Here is a 20,017-nt window from a genome sequence, read left to right on the forward strand (position 1 = left end):
AAAATGCTTCCCGCACTTAACTGTAAATAGAAAACTGTTAAAAAATAAAGCCGGGGTAAAAAGTTCTAAGTTATCCAAGTTTATGTCAAATGAATCGAAAACATTTTTATTTTGAGTAATAATAACTATTCGCATATCCATATTCACTAACATATTCGATTTAATTAAATAAAATAACCACTTTATTTTTATATTTTCACAGCCCTTAATTAAAATTTTCAAAATTAACAAATGAAATAATATCATTGAACGGCATTTTAATTAACATCCAGGTTAAACAATTATTACATTTAATGTTTTCAACGCAAATCATGCTGGAACAAATTAAAAACTCTTAATAGACACAAGTCGGAAAAAACATGTGTTACCTATATTTTACATAACTACTTTAACTGTCACATTTTGTTGATAATTTTATATTAATGAAAAATTAATAAGGATTTTACATAACAATTTGTAGAAGTCATCGACCGATCCAGTTGTGCAGAAGTAAAGCAAAACTCCTAAAGAACTTTCTTCGAATATTAAAGAATTATGTTGAAATTCTTGCAAGACTTAATATTATATTTGAATCAAGGTTTAATAATCTAAACTCATTATTACTGTTTTTGACTTCTTTATTTATCAAATAATGTGTTTTGCCACAAATTTACTTTACATATGTTAGGAAAACAACTTTTAACAAAACCGTGTAGGTAACCATTTTAAATTAAACACTTTACATTCACATTTAATACACACTTTTTAACAATTGATTGTTTAAATATGGTTGATATTTAAATTCATCTGAAATTTTAATGAATTAATTTTAGGAGTAGTAAACACCGGCAAGAAGTATATCCTGTCCTGTTCTCACCAAAAACATGAACGGGTGATCGGCGAAAAATATATTAAAAGTAGGTACAAATCCTGATATATATGGAGGTTCGAATTCTGTAAAATAAATAAATTAATTTAAAAATAAAATTAAATATTTTCGCTCGTACGTAGATCATAAATGTTATAATTATCTAATAACCTAACCGTCGATCTTTGAGTTCTTACTCAATAACAACATTGATTTGAATTTATTTCAATAAAAATTGATACTTGACAATCATCACTATAATTCAACAAAGCTAAACCAGATGTTAATTGCTATTACGGCAGTAACATTAAATATGCAACATAGATTTATCATCATATAAATATTAATAAACATCCTTACCAAATAAGGTTTGTTCTACTCCTTCTTCGCCAATTTCTACGAAGACTTTCTGTACTGCATCACTTAGAACGAAATCGTTTGATTCTTTTACTAGTTTATCTAGTTTAGCGTTACCCGAAGTAAAAACTTTTTCAACTCCAATCTGAAGAAACACAGATCCTCAAGCATTTATAATGATTTCCAGCACGTGTTAGTTTTATTCGGAATATAATATTACTTACACTTGGTAGAAACTCTTTCAAGCTGATTGTTGATTCCAACTTAAACTTCGGAATATAAACTTTTGTGTGCGTTAACTCTAGGTTGTTCAAAGCTTTTTGTAAAACATCCTTGTCTTTAACTTTTTCCACTACGTCACTAATTCCATAAACTTCGTCGGGGAGTATTAGGAAAAATGATGTATCTTCATCTTCATAAGGTATCTCTAAAATCTGCATATTATTTATTGAAAGCATTAAACCACATTTTTACCATCGTACAATTTTGGTGGAGAAGAAATCGAAAATGGTTTGGACGACATCACTAACACACCTCTGCAAATCTGTCTATCTAATAGATTCAGGCGTTATCTTGCGGAAGTCCATCCTAACTAAGAAAGAGACTAATATATAGCTACGTCCGCTATGCAGCACTAGTCGTGCAATGAAATACCAAACACCGAGTGGCGACTCAGTGTTTGGCACTGGTCGATATAACTTAACACTCCTGAAGATGCCCCGTGGAGGGATGAAACACGTATAGAATAAATTAGCGGTGGTAGTTTTGTTTCGCATTGTTTGCCGCACGCGCATTTATCAGCGGGCTGGCGGGCGGTGCACTTCAATGCACGACTACTGCTACATAGCGGAAGTAGCTTTATATTAGTCTCATTCTTAGTCATCTAATTATGTGTAAGGACCAAATTCACATGTTTAAAAAATTACCTAGCATACCTTCGCTTTGAGATCCATATTATGCTTATAATTATAATCACTTTTTCTGTACATATATGGAACTGAATTATTTTTTTCAGATGAAACGCGGAAATTTTGATTAGTTGTGTGGCCGGGATGGAACGAATTTTTCCACATTCCCTGAAAAAAAACGGAATTATTAAAATAGTCCTTTCTTATTACAAAACATTGCTCGGACAGGCATATATAAATGACACAAACTCTTTTATGTACAATATGAAAGGTTTCTCGATTGATAATTTAGTGAATTCTACGTGGCACTGATATTATTTAACGCAATGTACCTTAAAGTAATTTACGCTCGCGAGTAGTAACTTGGAATTTGCGGATAAGGTATTTGCGCTTACAATATCTTCCATGTTATCGTTAGTTTCTTCTTTTACCTGAAAAAAAATTATCGTTTTAAGTAAAAACAATTATTACAAGCTTGAAATTAATATGTTATTGAATATGCTCATATATCTCTAAATACTCCCTTATAAACTCCACTTGGTTTTCGTTAGATAAACTGGTAGACATATATTAAAAAAATATATCATCCAAGTACTAAAAATTTATATTTACCCAGGTATTAATATCTTTAGCTGCATGTTCGATGTTCGTAAAGTCAATGTTTTGTACGTCTGATTGAAAAACTTTATTCGACAATTTAGCGAATTCATGGTTAATAATATAATGCTTGTCGACGTAAATCTTGTTGGCAGAAATAAGTCCCTTAAGTGAACGCAATCTAGTATCTTTGTATGCAAAAACCGATTCAATCTGAAAAGATAAATTAACTAAATTCGGTTCATCTTTTAATATGAATAAAATTGTTTTTATATTCTCGACACGTTTCTCAAGATATTTAAATTTAACGTCGAATAAGAACACGACTTGTTCATACTAACTGATTGATCATCAGATGTCCCAATGGCATTAAGAAGTTCTTCATGACTATTTCCTTCCGAAGCAAGGGCGAGTTGAGACAGAGTGGTTAATACAGAAAGCGGAGACAAGGCAAAATTCTTATTTACTTCATTTTTAGCAACGTCCTGCAAATAGAAAAGACAACATGACTTTATTAATAATCAATCATAATAACCATTCTTCAAATTAAGCAAAATAAGCTTTGAACAACAATCCTTCTAACAGCAGTAATAAATTAAAAATAATACTAAACATAATCTATTTAACATCCTCACATTTATATGAATACGATAATTTTACATAAAGTTTTATTATATTACATCAAAATATAATAGTATGAATATACGTACAGCAAATGTTTGCATTAGAAAAATACTCACGGGAAATAATTTAACAAACAATTTGTTATTTTCATCAGTAAATAGTTTCGCTGGTGCAGTTCCATCGTTGCAACTCGCCAATCCAACAACAATTGAAAGGAACACTATAAGATATAATTATTACTGTCACGATTTAATAATTAAGTACGTAAATTAACATTCTATATTTATAACATCTGTATTAACACCTATGTACAAAAATATGCGACAGGTAACCAGTATTTATAATACGAATAAAGCAAATCAAAAATCGTAGATATTTTTATCAGACACATCTCTGAGTTCTGTGGAAAGTTCTTTTTTTAAACATAATATAGCTTGATTTAATTTACTTATTAATTTATTGAAAGTTTCATTAAGAGACTGTAAATATATCGAATCGAAACAGATTTATTTGTCACTAATACTATACGAACATAGGTATTTTCAAATGTTAACTATAACATAAAACTCACGGCAATAGTAGACCGCCATATTCATGTGTCGTCGCTTGCGTTAGTCGATCTATACTAAACAGTTCGTTGTCCATCATAAATATCAAGGTTATATTGACAAAAACTTAACTATCGCTTCCACGAATCGTTTTTTTTTTCAACGATTTGACTATACGGAGAGGAAAAAGAACCGGCGATTACATCACGTTTTTACATTGTTTACTAATTCTATAAATAAATTCTTTGCTTGGAGACGGGATTTACCATTCAAGTATATATTTATTCAGCGCAAAGAAGGCAAGAATAATCATAAATTAAGGCTTTAATATTTTGCTATTATATCTTATCCAATTTGATCCAATTTATTGAGATTTGATTTAAGCACCTATATGTGTATGTTATTTATATAAAAATAAGCTGCAAACTTTATCGCTGCGTTTTAATTATGTCAAATAAATAAAATCGATGTCTTTATCTACGTTTTTGATAGCACAGAGCATTTTGTCGAAAACCTCGTGGCTCGTTGTCCCCACTCGATAACCTTTAGGCCCCACGACTATCTGTTGCACGATCGATGTGCTCCGTCCACTGGTATTTTAAAAAATGATTGTAATATTATTATTTACATAATTATTTATTTACTAACATACGTGTAATAACTTAACGTATTTGTGATGTTAAAAGCATTCGCTGAATCTTCGACTTAGACTAATAAATATAATTAACAGCATTTTTTTTTTTCATCTTAAAAATAGTGTTTCTCGTTATTTATAAAACTTTACACTTAAAATCTATATTGTTGTAAAATTCTCGACGAAATTAAAATTATATTTATTCTTCTGGATAGGCTTATACTGAAAACCCATGTTCTTTAATAAAGCTAAGTTTTTAAATTAATAATCGGATATCTTTGTCTGTTAATATTATTTGAGATGTTGTATTTTAACACCAATCTCTTAATTCCAATGTACACTTTGAAAGCAACAGAACTTTTTTAAATTGTCAAGGGTGATAACTTACATATATTTATGATTGTACTAGTAATCATTCTACAATATTATTTACTTATATATCATCTGAGTTATAAAGTAATGGTGAAACTTTGCTTCCAATTTGTTGTGAATAATGGTTCCAATGTTATGTGGATAACACATAGGGTCAGAGTGACCAACCTAGGTAAAGGCTATTTTCTGAATTTATTATAATAAAATCTTTATTTATTTATCATCAAAAAATAAAAAGTTAGGTAAGAATCTCATCTTCTATATGTAATTTCACGGCTCTCCCCTTCTTTACAGAGTTCTTTAGAATTTTTATAAACTGCATTACTTAAAGTGAAATTGTTTGATTCTTTTATCGGTTAGTATAACCCTAATACATACATTACAAACTATAAGTATCTGTTTTATTCCTAGCAGCGTAACAATCTTTTGACTATAGATTTTCGTGACATAACATCGACTTACGATTAAACGTCAAGTGACAAATTAAGTTGTAATGTTAAGTTATAAGTAACCAGTAAATAAATACATAAAAATAAATTTCTTTTTAATCTACACGGCCATCCTGATACTTATTTGAGTACCCAGATGAGTAATCTTCAGAGCTGGCTCAGAGTTTCGTCAAATCTGCTAACTTAAGGTGTAATGTTTGCTGCCCTGTACAAATTAGATTGTTTTAATAACGATTAGGTCACCCACGTTGTACTGTGGGCCTGTTTTATTTTCCTGTTTTAATCTTTTGTGTTTTATTTATTGATTCTTTGGCTTTGGATCGTAAAATATCTCATTTCTCATTAAATTCTTGAATCTTCTCCTCTTTTATTAAGTAAACAATTACTCGAATGGAATTATTCCAAAACATCTTTGGCACGAATCGTTTATGCAGCATTGAAAATATGAGATTTTCCGATATTTCAATTTTCCGATTTAAAAAAAATAAACATTCAATACACGAATATCATGTCGCGGCCGGTTAAGTAATTGCAAGCTATCAGCAATCAAGCAACAGTGTGTCGGCTTCTCAGATTCTTCCACTAAATCATTTCGTTGTTTCAGCTCATTGTAAAGCATTGGCTTCCAATTTATCTATGGGAGGCTATATTATCATAGTTTGATGTTGTGGCACGCAGAGGAGGCTGCTGGCCATCCTGTTTAAACTGGTTTATGAGTATTGGCAATCTTATATAATTGTCTGTATAAATGTGTGTCACAAAGTGTGAATCGTATAAGATTGTATCCCGAGAATCAAAGCTGCGGCCTATGATCGCAAGTCTCAGTTGTCTATCTCTGCGCTACTAATGCTCAACAATTTATATCCCTCGAATTATTGATTTCCTCGTAATTGCGGTGTTAATGAAATGTGGCAACAAATTCATCAACATGAAAAGTTACGGGTCGTTTTTTAATAACACAATGAAAATAAAAATATCTAATATTTCTTTTAATGAATCAAAAATAAATTTATTATTAATTTTATTCATTATTAAAAATTATTATTGTTTGAATTATAACTACAAAAAGACTTCACTCGATTTGACTCTTCGAAACCCTTGATACGTTGTAAGTTTAACAAGCAAGGTTTAAAACTGAATGTGTCTCAAACGCATTCATCTTATAGCAGCATCCAATTTTCTTCTATTACACCAAAGATAGATTATTTTAATCCAAAATCAATAAATTAACAAGACTCATTTACCCAAGTTTATTTTTTTCATTTTCTCGTACACATCCTCTCAAAATTCCGGTAGTAAATTTCTCTTATTTATTTGTAAATATTTTACTTAACATGTGTGAATATTTAAATTTGGTTTAGTCAGCTTGAGTGTCGTAGCGAGAAAGACAGGATACACTTCTCAATAAATCCCTTATATTTCTCCTTAATTGCATACTAGTTTTATCGATAAAATAAAAGTTTAGATTTCTTCCAAAATCTTAACTTATAACGGAATTTTAATATAAAGTTACGAGTGGAAGACAAAATAAAAGTTTGGATTTTTTTATAAAAATTTATTTCTTGATGGAATTTTTATAAAACATTACGGGTAAAAGACGCCGTTGAACAAAATGATTTTTCCAGTCCTTAATAAGAACACAAACGGATGATCTGCAGCGAATACGACGGATTGGGGTATAAATGCAGCCAGATATGATATCCCGAAGCCTGAAATTGTAAAAAAAATATTTATATTATTCTATGAAAAGATAAAATTAACTGAACATATTTTTTTTTTATTAGTCAAAACGTCTATGAAAATTTTTTTTGAACATATGCTTACTGTTTGCTGCCGCAGCTTCAGCCCCTTCTTCATTTATTTCAATGAAAGCCTTTTGGATCGCTTCACTGACATACAAATCTTTTTGATCTTTGATTAGTTTAGTCAAATTGGCCTTAGTCGGTTCAAAAATTTCTTTCACACCAACCTAAAAATGGTTAAAATACTTAAACTGCCATAATTTTATAAAAATAGATTTTTCAATAGATTAATATATCGGTATTGTAACATACACAGTTATTACCAAAAATAAAATAAAGTGAACTGATAAGAAGGTAGGCAAAAAAGTTCCTACGCATTTTATATGAAACATCGAAACTAAATATATCCAAGGTTTTTTTTCCTGTCATTGATAACTATTTTCTAACTTTCTTAACTTTCTTTAAGTTCTTAAAAACTTCTAAAGAGACCGAAACAGGTGAAAATTATAAGTTCAGGGCTATATGGTCGATGCATGCATTATCATTCCCTAGAAAACCTTTCTCGGTTTTTGCGAAGTGACATATATGCGTGTCATTTAATCATTATTGCTATGAAAGGCCATATACTTTCTTATTATTAATAGCAGCCGTTTTCTGTCTCCTTTTTAGCAGTAGCAATCCAAGTGGATTTTTTGCCCGGCAGAGGAAGCCAAACACTGCCCTTTTAATAAAATCACACACCACACCTTGTTGCGAGTTATCCTTGGTTTTGCCATAGTCTGTTTAGCATTACCCATTTTATCGATATTTTTGTTATCAATTTCCAATAAGTTGTAACTACTAACATACCGGTCATTTTTTTTTTAATGATGGTTCTTTTTATTCGTAACTGAGTGCCCAGAGAGAAACATTTTTTTAACTTCAAAATTCCCCAATTTTATTAATTAATTAATTTTGTTATAATATTAAACACACTATTGGCGAAAATACGCAGAATTCTTCGAGAATTTGTGATTACTTACTTTTGGAAGAATTTCTTTTAAATCTGTTGTAGTTTCAATCTTGAATTTGGGAATGTAAGCCTCTACTTCAAGTTGGTACATGTTTTGTAAAGCATTTTCTAATACTGACGGGTTCTTCAATTTATTCACCAATTCATTTATACCTTCAATCTCATTTGGAAGAATTATGTAGAAGGCCGACTCGTCGCCTTCATAAGGTATTTCTAATAACTGAAATTAAAAAAGTAATATTTAAAACACACCATTCCACACTGGTATGCTTCGAATTTCATGAAAACAATTTTCTCGAAATATTATACAACTAAAGATAGATATAAGATTTCATAAGTAAAAAATTGTACCTGAGCATCAAGTGCTTCACTTCTACTATACAAGTAATCTCCTTTTCTATACATGGTCGGCACTTGAATAGTTTTACCTCGGGTTACGTGGAAATCGCTGTCACGTGTTAAGACTTTTTGGAAAGGATCTTTCCATGTACCCTGGATAAATAAAAGACAATAAAAAATTAAATTTCAACACGATGTAAAAAAATGAAAATATTTTTTAACGAATCTCGGTCTGACAAACCTTAAAATAGATTGCGTTAACAAGTACTGCTCTAGTGTCCACTGTTAGGGTGTTCGGGTCTACTAAATTTTTGATACGATGATTTGTTTGATCTTCAACCTAAAATGTTAACAAAAGATTAAACAAATACAATATTGTTAAAAGGTAATAAATTAAACATAATAGTAACAAATGTGGAAAAGGTAACAGTAAAATATTTTTAAATTGTACGTATATGCATGCCAGATATTGGTACCTGTACCCCTATAGAGATTTGACATAGATGTCCACGAACATCTATTGCCACTAACATTTACACTATGGAATAATGATTATAAGATACTTTGAAGCTGTAAATTCACCCCTATAGATTGTACAAAATGAATGGTGTTTGGCCTTTACATATTTTAATTCACGCCTTTGAACTTTATTACTTGTTTACCGGCTTATTATTGGATTAATCTAAATTGAGAAAAGGTAAACGTCGGAACAAAATATAAATTAAATATCAAATTCCGTTTTATATATTTTCTCTTCCATATAATTGTCCTTTCAAGCTTGATAGTAATGTTTAACCTGCTATTGTTTTTAATACTCACCCAAGCATTAATTTCGTCAGCGGTTTGTTTATTTTTTTCAAAATCAACGTTTTTAACATCCGATTGGAAAGTCCCCCTTGATACAGCTGCATATTCGTCATTAAGAGCATATCCATCAGCAATGTAGATTTTGCTTGCCATTTTTAAATCGATCCCTTTTACAGATCGTAGCTTGGAGTTCATGTATTGGAAAATTGACTTAGTCTGTAATTTTAAACAAGTTTTTGTTTTAAATAAAGGTTTTAAGTTATTTAGGCTTATTTAAAAATAAATCGCGCTCATACCATAAAATATAACTGTTGTATTTTCTTGTGTGTTTATGATATTACAACATTGTAATATATATATCTCTACTTGACTGTTTGAAATAAAATTATCTATGCGATATAACAGCTAAGGCTTATTTATTGCAAGAAATAATTACAATCTAAAGTTGAACAACTTTATTACGGAGATTCCTTATACCACGAGACGTCCAAAAAGCGAAAACAAACATATGACGTACACGTGAAGAGTTCTTTATGCCTAGAAGACCCTTTGTTAAAATTAATGTTTTAAGGATAGTCAGTAATTAAACTTATTACTTAAGTTAAATATAACCACTCACAGTTTGATCATCCGGCGATCCAATGGTTTTGAGAAGTTCATCGTGAGTGTTTCCATCAGAAGCCAGAGAAAGTTGTGCTAAAGGTGTAAGCACAGAAAATGCCGATAAAACAAAACTCTTGCTGGGATTTTTTAGTGCAATTTCCTGAAATCCAAACCGGTATAAAAATTATTAGATTAAAAGTGAGTAAATTAACACTATACGAGGTGAAAGCAGCGCTGGATGCTGACCGCGTCCAACCGGTCCTATAAGTAATCCACAGGGGACATCTATGTTCATCAGTGGGGACGTACATACGGTACGTACTACGGCTGAAACGATGAACAATGCTCAGTTTTCAATTCTTTACTATTTACTATTGTTACTTTTATATTATGCACATAAAGGAGTTTATAAATGGAATTTGCTTTTAGTAATTATTTTAAAAGTAGTATCAAAACATGTTTTTTAAAATATTTCTCATTAAATAATGTATAAATAATTTTTTGGCAACTTATCTGTGTAAATATTTTATTCGCTATTATAACACCGTTTTCTTAATATGGGTTCTCTGCAGCATTTATTAACTTTTCTTGATAGTACTTTTGTTGAGAAGATAGTAACAGTTTAATTGTACTCTGCATATAATACCTTACAGAATCCTTAAAACTTACTGAAAACATTTTAGCTGTAAATTTGTCGTTCCCCGACGATAGAAGGGCCGCGTCCCTAGTCTCGTCTCCACAATTTGCCATTGTTATAACGGCCAATACCGTTACTGCACCTATTTTAAATTATACACTTTTACTTTTGACGGTTTTTATCTGCTAATAAACATTTTTAGTTTGTTATTCGTTATTTTGTTTATAATAACCTTACGAAAGTTAAAACGTTAATATATTATGAGATACGAGTATCAATAAGTAATGTGAAATATTATAAATAAACCTGTTTAGTCCTAGGTCGTTTACTTTTGTAGAACCGGTCCGGGATTATTGAATGCAAGCTCGGGCCTATTCATGTCTCTTATTGTCTGAGATTTTCAATGTCATATGAGGCAAGCGTAGCCATTGTTTATATTAATCGATTATAAAGTGACGTAATGCGGTGATTTGTTGTATTTTATTCTGTTTCTTTAACAATGCTATATTTTTAGGAGTAAAAGTTAATTTACTTTTAAATGTAATTTTTTCTATAATTTATTCTATACGAAAAAATATATATTTCTTGGTATAACTTAAATTACACGAAAATAATTATATATCAGGAAAGCTAACCTTGTATAACTCACCTTACAAAATGTTACAATTATTAATACCTTATCTTAGTAATAGATAATGTGTACAAAATCTTCATGCCAAGCTAGAGTCTTAACAATTAATAAAGAAGGAAAAATAATTATAATATTACTTTACTTGGAATCTTAATCACTTTATGATATTTCCTCATTAAATAGATGTTTTTGTCGTATGTTATAATAACAAACATTTATTATGTTTTCTTAAAGAACTAATAATTAAATAAATAAATTCACTCACACAAAATACGTCCCATGTTTATAGCGGTCACTTGAGCACTGGCTTGAAACGTACTAACCTGTCTTCATGTGATGTTTGATTTATAAATCAATTTTGTATTGCACAAACTTTATAGTGTTATCGCAGAATAAATAAGGGGTCACCACGACATCCAGAATTCATCTTTGTTTGTAACGTGACAAGGAAAACCGGCTTAACATGATCTTGTACGTATACTTAGAAATCGTAAGGTAATTGGACATAGTGTTATTGTTATGTTAGGTTTTTCCCGTACATACTTTTTAATTATATTATAACTTTTAATTGTTTATAATAAAGTACCTGAAATTTAATATATCCGTGGTTATTTCGATGCACATTTATCAACTTATTTGTGCAACTTTATTTAAGTAATATAGAAAATTAATCAAACTACATTAAATTATAAAATAATTTTTGCAAAGAAGCAATTCGAGCAAAATACCTTATTACAAATGGGTGGTTATTATAGGCATTATGGTGAAGATTTTTGGGTTACTATCTGTATGCCGACGGATATGTCTATTCTAAGATGCAATAAGCGCAGCTAAATAATGTCTAAACTCTAATAAGATAATAAATACTACTACAACGAAATTAAACTAATAACATTCAATTTGAGGAACCGAAGTGACGCGTAATACCAAAAAAATCTAATTTTTAATAGGAATAACTCTGTGGCGGGAATATCTAACTCTCTAACCATTTCTTAGTAAACCTAACGCGTTGTGAGTCTTAACAAACAGCGGCACTATATCGCACCGATGCCTTACATGTTTAGTCACTTTATATTGTTATATTATTTACATATTCTTTTTAAATTTGGAATTTATTTCCATTACAATTACGAGTGCACTGCTTCTTCGGTATCGTGAAGGTATATGAAGTTTTCCAAAGGGAAATAAATATTTTAAAGACAATTTAAGCCTTCTGGTTGAAAACCAGGACTGCAGGATGACCCAATGATTTCAAGCCTGCCATAGTCCAATTCTCGATCGATCATTTAGTCCATGCGTTAATGCTTAGTTAGTTAGTCCTGGTGGAGGAGGACTCTACTGCATAGACGATGCACACAAAATAATAAGCAAGCAAATGCTAATTAATGTACCATTTTATGCTATTATTCTTATTAATTTTAATGTGCTAGATATTTTTAATTTCAAGAAAAATATTGTACAATAGCCTGTTAAACCAAAGAACGAGGAGATCGTTTTTTTATTTCCTTTGAATGAATCACCCTCTGTTGAGGTTGTTCCGCAAAGGGTGATTGATTTAGTAGAAGGGTCAAGGATATCAGGGTCCTAATAATTTCAATCAATTTTAATCAATTACGAATATATATATTTTTTTCTTTGGTTTTCCTTAATTTATAAAAATGACCAATTGAACTAACGTGCTTGAAAACATGTAAAAACTTATATTTTAGAATTTCAAGGATATTTTTTTAATATTATTTTTGAAGTGTTCTTATCTTTGAAGTTCTTAAAACTTTCTGTGTCACCAATTTAAAACTCCACTTCATTTTCCCTTTTTTTAAATATAAAAGAAATCAATATCAACCCTTACGCTTTTAATTAAACCCGGAATAAATTTCATTGGAATTATGTTGTAAGTCATTCAATGGCCCATAAGACTTTCCTACTATAACTTTCCTTTTCCTACTAATAACTTTCCTCGCCCAAATTGTCCATGATAAAATTAAATGTTTTAAATTTAATTATGTTTTATAATATGTTCATTGATTTCTATGCATTCCTGTATTAAATCATATATATTGGAAAAATATTGGAAACGGGTTAATAGTGTTCTAACTTTGGTTACAGTTTTTTCTCGTGCTTTGTTAAAACTAATTCCATTAAGCAACAATACAGATCGTAATTACATAAGACTGTTAAAAGCATTTTCTTGTTTTCCCCATTATGAAAGAGAAGCAATTAGCCAACGGAACGCTGTTGAGACAAAGGCTACCTAAATAGTAGCAAACTCCTACACATTTCCTATGCTGTCTTACAAAATTTACGGAGAGTTTACTAGTCCGCAATAATAATATTTTATACATATAATAAACTACAAAAAAATATATGTTTACTTAGTTTCAAAGTTTATGTAATATCCCCTATCTATATATGGAAAATTCTCTAAATAATAAAATAAGTGAATTTTAAATTACCGATATACATAAATAGCTATTACCTTGTTACTAAACTAAGAGTAACGAGTAGCACTCGCTATGAAGGAATTTGTGTGGGAGTATTTCGACACAAAGTAGGTCTCTTACCAAGTCTTAAATAATTTTTGCACCGTTGGGAATTTAATGTCGCTGTGGAGATCGACATCACGCTGGAATCACTCCCCACCGGGAGTTATCTGGATGAAGCAGTTCTGGAGCGTTTGTACGGATTGAAGTGCGGTTTTTGAGGCGTGGGTAAATACAACACTTGCGTAAGAGAAGACGGGTCTTACGCATGTTTCGTATATTCAAGAGGGAGTTTGCTTGAAGAGCATACTATGTTGTAAAGCCTACGTATGAACCTATGTACGCGGCTTTCTTCCTAATCAAGCAAAAGTGATCGTGAAATTTTTCCTTCATGAAAATTCCTTCCAGGGGATGGGATAGTCGGGGGGGGGGGGGCTCCGGACTACGCGACGCTTTTTGAGTGCGTACCCGGACGGTTGGGTGTCTTCTGGATAGAATCGTTTGGCTCTTCTTAGGGTTAAAGTCAATTCTCTACTTCTTTAACTATTCACTCAGGCAAATGGCTGCGGATTGGAGGTGGCACGAAATCAAGGCAGAGAACTCTACCTGTAGTGAAGAGCGTGGTGTCGTCCCCGAAAAGTGCAAGTTAGACTTTGTTATCTCCAGAAATGTCGCTCGTAAATAGGGAGAAGAGTAGCGGGAAGAGGCAGAATCCCTGAGGGACTCCTGTGCGAATGGGACGGGAGATCGAGAGCACGCTCTCTGCTCGATAACGTAAGATGCGGTTAGACAAAAAGGCTTGTACGATCTTAATGAATCTATCTGGTACATTTAGTGAGTACCCACTGTACTGTACAATTGTACAACTTATGTAATAGATCGTTGTTCCCGACTTTGTCGAAGGACTTTGCGATATCGAACAGGATGGCGCCTGTATGTATATGCTTGCGAGGTGGTAGGATATGGTTCCTTCCTTGGTACGCCGAGTGAATATTGATATTGGATAGCGATATTGATATTGTATTTAAGACATGTGTACCTATGTAATACCTAATTTAAAATAATTTTACTAATCAAATTTGAACAGTTATTCTTAATGTTATTTTAATGGTTTTATTAATTGGGGTTTAGTGCAAAACGTTAAGTCTATTTGCAGAATAATGAACTTTTATTAAAACACAATGTAAAAGAAACACCCCTTAAAATTTTCTAAAGAAAATGAATATTAAAGGCCCTACAAAATATTTTTATGAACCTAAAGTAGAAAATCCGTAGGAACTCTTTGGTCTTACAATATACAAATACCTTAGTGACTTAAATATAGATAAAATTTTAAGATCGTAGAAAGAAGAAAACAAGACTAATATATCTGCACCGATTACAAAAACATAAATTTTACACATATCTTTTGTTATTCTATATAATCTAATTGTTTTAATATAATGTTTAAATTGATATGATCATATTATGTAATACATTGCTTTACTAATATTGCTTCCAAAATTATTTCCTTCAGGACTTCTTCTAGATGGACTTTCGTGACATGTTATAACCATTCATGTACTATAACAATGATAAAAAGATAAAAACAAAACAAGAACTGTTTCAGTCGATTTCATAACTGTTTATTGCTTTATCAGAAATGTATCGAGAACATAGTATTTCTGATAAATCTGTCATATAATGAATGTATTTTATTCTATACGAAATATGACTGCTCATTTTTTTAACAGAATTTTTATGACTCCACGAAGAAAATAATGCTCAATATGAAGGTAATCGATAAAACAAAAATCATTTAAAGCTAAATTTTAAATAGCGTAGTAAATCTTTTTACATTTCTATAAAATGAGCTATATATACTTTGTGATCACGTTTAAAAATCACGCCTTTTTGCTATACAGTTTCAAGATTGCGGACGGTGTCAGTACAAAAGAACTGCACATCCTCTTAATAATTAATTGCCTCGTATGAAATAGTCAGGCTTTAAAATAATATAAATTAAAGACGTTCCTTACCTCGACACTCCTCCTTTTTTTCTTAAATACCGGCTAAACCATGAGGCGTTAAAGTTCTGGAGTGAAAACCACGGCCCAGTACACGCACAAAGTCGACAAACGATTTAATTAATACCGAAGGTCTTTCGGTTTTATTGAAGGTCTATGTTAATGAACATATCTAGCAGTGCAAAAAAAGCATAATAAATGTATTATAGTCAAAAATCTTTGAATTGAATTTCCAAAACTCGTTTGTCTTCAGGCTTGTGTTATCTATTTTTAAAAAAATTTCTGTCAAGAAGACCTTTGTTCAAATTGTTTAATTTTACTCTAGTTTAAATAAAAATCGCTAGTTCTAAATTGCCTGAAAATTTTGTTTACGTATGTAAATATTTAAATTTGCTTCTATCAGCTTTAGGGCTTTCGTAACAATAATAACAAGTTATAACTAAAGCATTTCTATTTTACTAACATTCATAGATCAATAAAAACTATTTTTAATTATATTTTTCAGGAATTTTATTCGAAGTGGAATTTATATTAATTATTATACTGAGTAAAAGACGCCGTTGAACAAGACAATTATTCCGTTTCTTAATAAGAACACAAATGGATGATCCGCCGCGAATGTTATGCTTTGGGGTATAAATGGAGTCAGAATAGTCACGTCAAAATCTGGAATTGTAAAAAACAGTTAATTTTAAAAATAATCGTATGAATACTTCACAACCAAAATGTTCTTAAAAAACAAAATATTAACAGAGGATTAATTTTATTCAGCAAAATCAACTCCATTAAACAAATCATCTTTATCTCATATTTTAAATTGAAATAGCTTCTCAGAACTATAAAAAGTTTTTAATATCATATATTTTAGATACACAGCTTATGAAAATTGTAATGTGTTGAAAATATTCTTACTGTTTCCAGCCGCAGCTTCAGCGCCTTCTTCGTTTATTTCAATGAAAGCTTTTTGGGTCGCCTCACTAATATATAAATCTTTTTGGTTTCTAATTAATTTAGTTAGATTTGCCCTAGACGAGTCAAAAATTTCTTTCACCCCTACCTAGAATAATTTTACTTTAATAATAAATTTAAAATATTAATTTACGTAATTTTTTTTATTTTTAAAATTATATTTTAATAAATTAATTATAAATTACAAATATTTAATTGTATATTACATTAATTATATATTACATTAATTATATATTACATAAATCAATTAATTATATATTCAAAAACTATTTATGCTAATTACAAAAATTTAAAGTTACTCACTTTTGGAAGAATTTCTTTTAAATTGGTCGTAGTTTCTATCTTAAATTTGGGAATATATGCCTCTACTTCAAAATGTGACATACTTTGTAAAGCATTTGTTAATGCTGACGGGTGCTTCAACTTATTCACCAGCTCAGTAACACCGTCAACCTTATTAGGAAGGATTATTATAAAGGCAGATTCGTCGCCGTCGTAAGGTATTTCTAATAACTGATACAAAAAATAAGTTAAATTAAAACATTAACCAATCCAAGGATTTCTTAATATAATTTAAACATTCACTATGAATATTATACGTGATTAACAATATTACAGATATACACAGCTTTCTAAAAATAAAATTTCGTACCTGTGCATCAAGTTCTTCATTTTCACTATATAGATAACTTCCTTTTGTGTACATAGTAGGCACTTTAATAGTTTTTTCCTGAGGCACGTGGAAATCTCTGTTACGCGTTAAATTTCTTTGAAAAGGAAATTTCCAACAACCCTAAGATTAATATTCGATTAAAATCATTTAAATTCTAATACAATAAAAAAATTTAAAATAAGTGTAACAAATGAACTAACGAACCTTAAAATAGATAGTGTTAACGAGTACTGCTTTTGTGTCCGCTGATAAGCTATTGGGGTCTACTAAATCTTTGATACGATGATTAGTTTGGTTTTCAACCTAAAAAACATTAGTAAAAGATACAAAATCATTCATAAAAAAGAAACAAATGAACCAAATGTAATGATAATACACACGGATAAAGCAAAAATTAAATATAAAATTTTTCAGTAGATACAATTAATCGTTAATACTTGCATTCTTCAATCAAAGAATGCTTTATACCACATTGAATTTTTATTAAATTCATTTCTTTAATGTTATAATATATATCCCTACAAAGTACAAATTAAAATCAAATTCTAATTTATTCTATGTACATTTCCACGAAATTTATTTACTTTTGATCTATTTAATAAAGACAAGTATGGAGCATTATTCTATCCGCAAAGTGACAGTGGGTGAGGTAGACAGTTCGTGCGTAGGTACCCCCCATGGTACTGACGACGTAGTAAATGTCCCGGTAAGTCATTTTAAACGGGCAGCGCACGACCGGTCATTGTAGCGGACTTTGGCGGGGAAGCGTATGCCTTGCTATCCATCAGATGAAATAATGACGATGATGGTGATTAAGACTTCTATTCTATTCTACTCACCCAAGCATTAATTTTGCCAGCGGTTTGTATACTTTTTCTAAAATCAACATTTCCTATGTCCGATTGGAAAGTCTCCCTTGATACAGCTGCATATTCATCATTAATAGAATAGTCATCAGCAATGTAGATTTTGCTTGCCATTTTTAATTCAACCCCTTTTACAGATTTAAGTTTAGAATTCATATGTTGAAAAATTGATTTCGTCTAAAAATTATTTATGAGTTTTAGTGACACAGGTTATTCATTGAATTATGTTAAAATTTTTAGATAATACTTTTAAGCCATAAATCAAATAAAACAAACTATAACAAAATGTTTGTTACAGTCAGTACACTACAACACCACATAATAGCTCAGTATAATAAAAAAAGATATAAAAATTAGTGTGCATTACCTGGTTACTCATAATTATTGAAGTATGTTATATATACCTTGGCGTCGTAACAAAATGACCATTTATTATATATTAACCAATTGCAAATATATTTTAACATTGTAATGGTAAACTCAAAAAAAAATTTTATGAAAAAAAATCTGAGATTTCCTATTTAAAAACATGTTAATAATAATATTCATAAACCGGTTTACATAAAATTTCTTTCATAATATGAAGATGTGACCAGTATAAACAGAGTTACATCAATTACTCACAGTTTGATCATCCGGCGATCCTAAAGCTTGAACAAGTTCATCATGAGTATTCCCCTCCGAAGCCAGAGATAGTTGTGCCAAAGGTGTAAGCACAGAAAATGCAGATATAACAAAACTTTTACCCTGATTTTTTATCGCAGTTTCCTAAAATTCATAAACAAATAAAAGATTGTAAATGGATATTACATTTTTTTATTTATTTTACACAAAGCAAACTACTTAATTTTTAAATTCTTTGTCGTAATCGTTATCCTAGCATTATTGGAATTGCTATAACAAATATTTCTAAGCATGTAGATTAAATAATAAATTTTATATAAATAAATTATTCAACGGCGACTGAGATGTAATAATAATTGGTTATATTTATAAATAAACTCATGTCAACGGTTTTCCAAAAAAAAGTAGAATTTTAAAAATACTACATATTTAACAGGAGTTCTCTGCGACTAAAAAACATCACACTGAGACGCTTTAGGTAAGAGGATATTTCACTACGCTTTAGTACAAAATCCATAAAAGAGACTTACTGTAAACATTTTAGCCGTAAATTTTTCACTCCCTGATGATAGGAGAGCCGCATTCCGGGTCTCATCGCCACATTTTGTCATTGCTATAACAGCTAATACCGTTACTGTATCTGTTAAAAACAAATATACAACTTTTGTAATTTTTTTTGATTTTATTCGTTAATACATAAGTTATTTTTGAAATTCAGATAGAATCCTTAACCATTATGTGTGTTCAACAAAGTAAAATAGGCTTTCTATAAATTAAACCATTAAATCCCTATTAAACAACCAATATTGTAAAACCGGTATGGAAATATTCGGGGAAATTAGCCAGCAATCATAATAAAAGTATTGATCTTTTATTAAAACATTCAACAAAGATTCCTTGTACATTTACAATTTGTTAACAATTTACTCTTTAAAAATATTTAATTTATTGTGTCGAGACAGCTGCCACCTTTTTATTTGTAATTCTTCGCTAGCTTAATTATATGGAAACATTCATTTTACTACTACAACAATTGTTCATTTCAGCTTTATAAAGCTAGAAACCTCACATCACGATACTAAATATACTTTGTTTAAACCATGCACAATGTTAATTCAACATCTTTTTCATGAATGTGAACCTCATAACAATGGTAAAGAATGAACTAGAATTTTTTTTTCTTTAAATCTCAATTAACTTATTGCGCCTAGTACTCAACAGAACACCTATATTCAATAATATAGATGTGCTACGTTTACTTTGAAACCTCAAATTACATATATGAAATTACT

General features: G+C 30.3%; 3 protein-coding genes across 4 annotated transcripts; all 3 read right to left on the reverse strand.

Moving 5' to 3' along the window:
• Nucleotides 1-597: 597 nt before the first annotated feature.
• LOC137931089 (antichymotrypsin-2-like) lies at nucleotides 598-3,992 on the reverse strand. Its single transcript, XM_068774487.1, has 9 exons — nucleotides 3,905-3,992; nucleotides 3,450-3,553; nucleotides 3,051-3,194; nucleotides 2,725-2,922; nucleotides 2,445-2,543; nucleotides 2,140-2,280; nucleotides 1,429-1,638; nucleotides 1,208-1,349; nucleotides 598-933 (listed from the first exon to the last, which is right to left on the reverse strand). Exons 1-9 carry the CDS (start codon nucleotides 3,927-3,929, stop codon nucleotides 809-811), a joined length of 1,188 nt encoding a protein of 395 aa, XP_068630588.1. The 5' UTR covers nucleotides 3,930-3,992; the 3' UTR covers nucleotides 598-808.
• Nucleotides 3,993-6,883: 2,891 nt separating this feature from the next.
• LOC137930803 (antichymotrypsin-2-like) lies at nucleotides 6,884-11,475 on the reverse strand. Its single transcript, XM_068774108.1, has 9 exons — nucleotides 11,373-11,475; nucleotides 10,509-10,618; nucleotides 9,856-9,999; nucleotides 9,249-9,452; nucleotides 8,671-8,769; nucleotides 8,442-8,582; nucleotides 8,101-8,310; nucleotides 7,161-7,305; nucleotides 6,884-7,045 (listed from the first exon to the last, which is right to left on the reverse strand). Exons 1-9 carry the CDS (start codon nucleotides 11,386-11,388, stop codon nucleotides 6,921-6,923), a joined length of 1,194 nt encoding a protein of 397 aa, XP_068630209.1. The 5' UTR covers nucleotides 11,389-11,475; the 3' UTR covers nucleotides 6,884-6,920.
• Nucleotides 11,476-16,455: 4,980 nt separating this feature from the next.
• Nucleotides 16,456-19,366, reverse strand: LOC137930805 (alaserpin-like). 2 transcript variants are annotated; one of them, XM_068774110.1, is made up of 7 exons: nucleotides 19,256-19,366; nucleotides 18,726-18,869; nucleotides 18,075-18,278; nucleotides 17,440-17,538; nucleotides 17,215-17,355; nucleotides 16,866-17,075; nucleotides 16,456-16,650 (listed from the first exon to the last, which is right to left on the reverse strand). In XM_068774110.1, exons 1-7 carry the CDS (start codon nucleotides 19,334-19,336, stop codon nucleotides 16,471-16,473), a joined length of 1,059 nt encoding a protein of 352 aa, XP_068630211.1. In that variant the 5' UTR covers nucleotides 19,337-19,366; the 3' UTR covers nucleotides 16,456-16,470. The 2 variants fall into 2 exon arrangements, with proteins under 2 accessions (XP_068630211.1, XP_068630210.1); XM_068774109.1 differs by having other exon boundaries at nucleotides 16,456-16,646; nucleotides 16,862-17,075.
• Between the last annotated feature and the right edge of the window lie 651 nt (nucleotides 19,367-20,017).

The sequence above is a fragment of the Battus philenor genome, unplaced genomic scaffold, assembly GCF_028537555.1.
Source record: "Battus philenor isolate CCGP_79_NKW_IND1 unplaced genomic scaffold, ilBatPhil1.0.hap1 SCAF_7, whole genome shotgun sequence".
In the NCBI taxonomy this organism is placed as follows: domain Eukaryota; kingdom Metazoa; phylum Arthropoda; class Insecta; order Lepidoptera; family Papilionidae; genus Battus; species Battus philenor.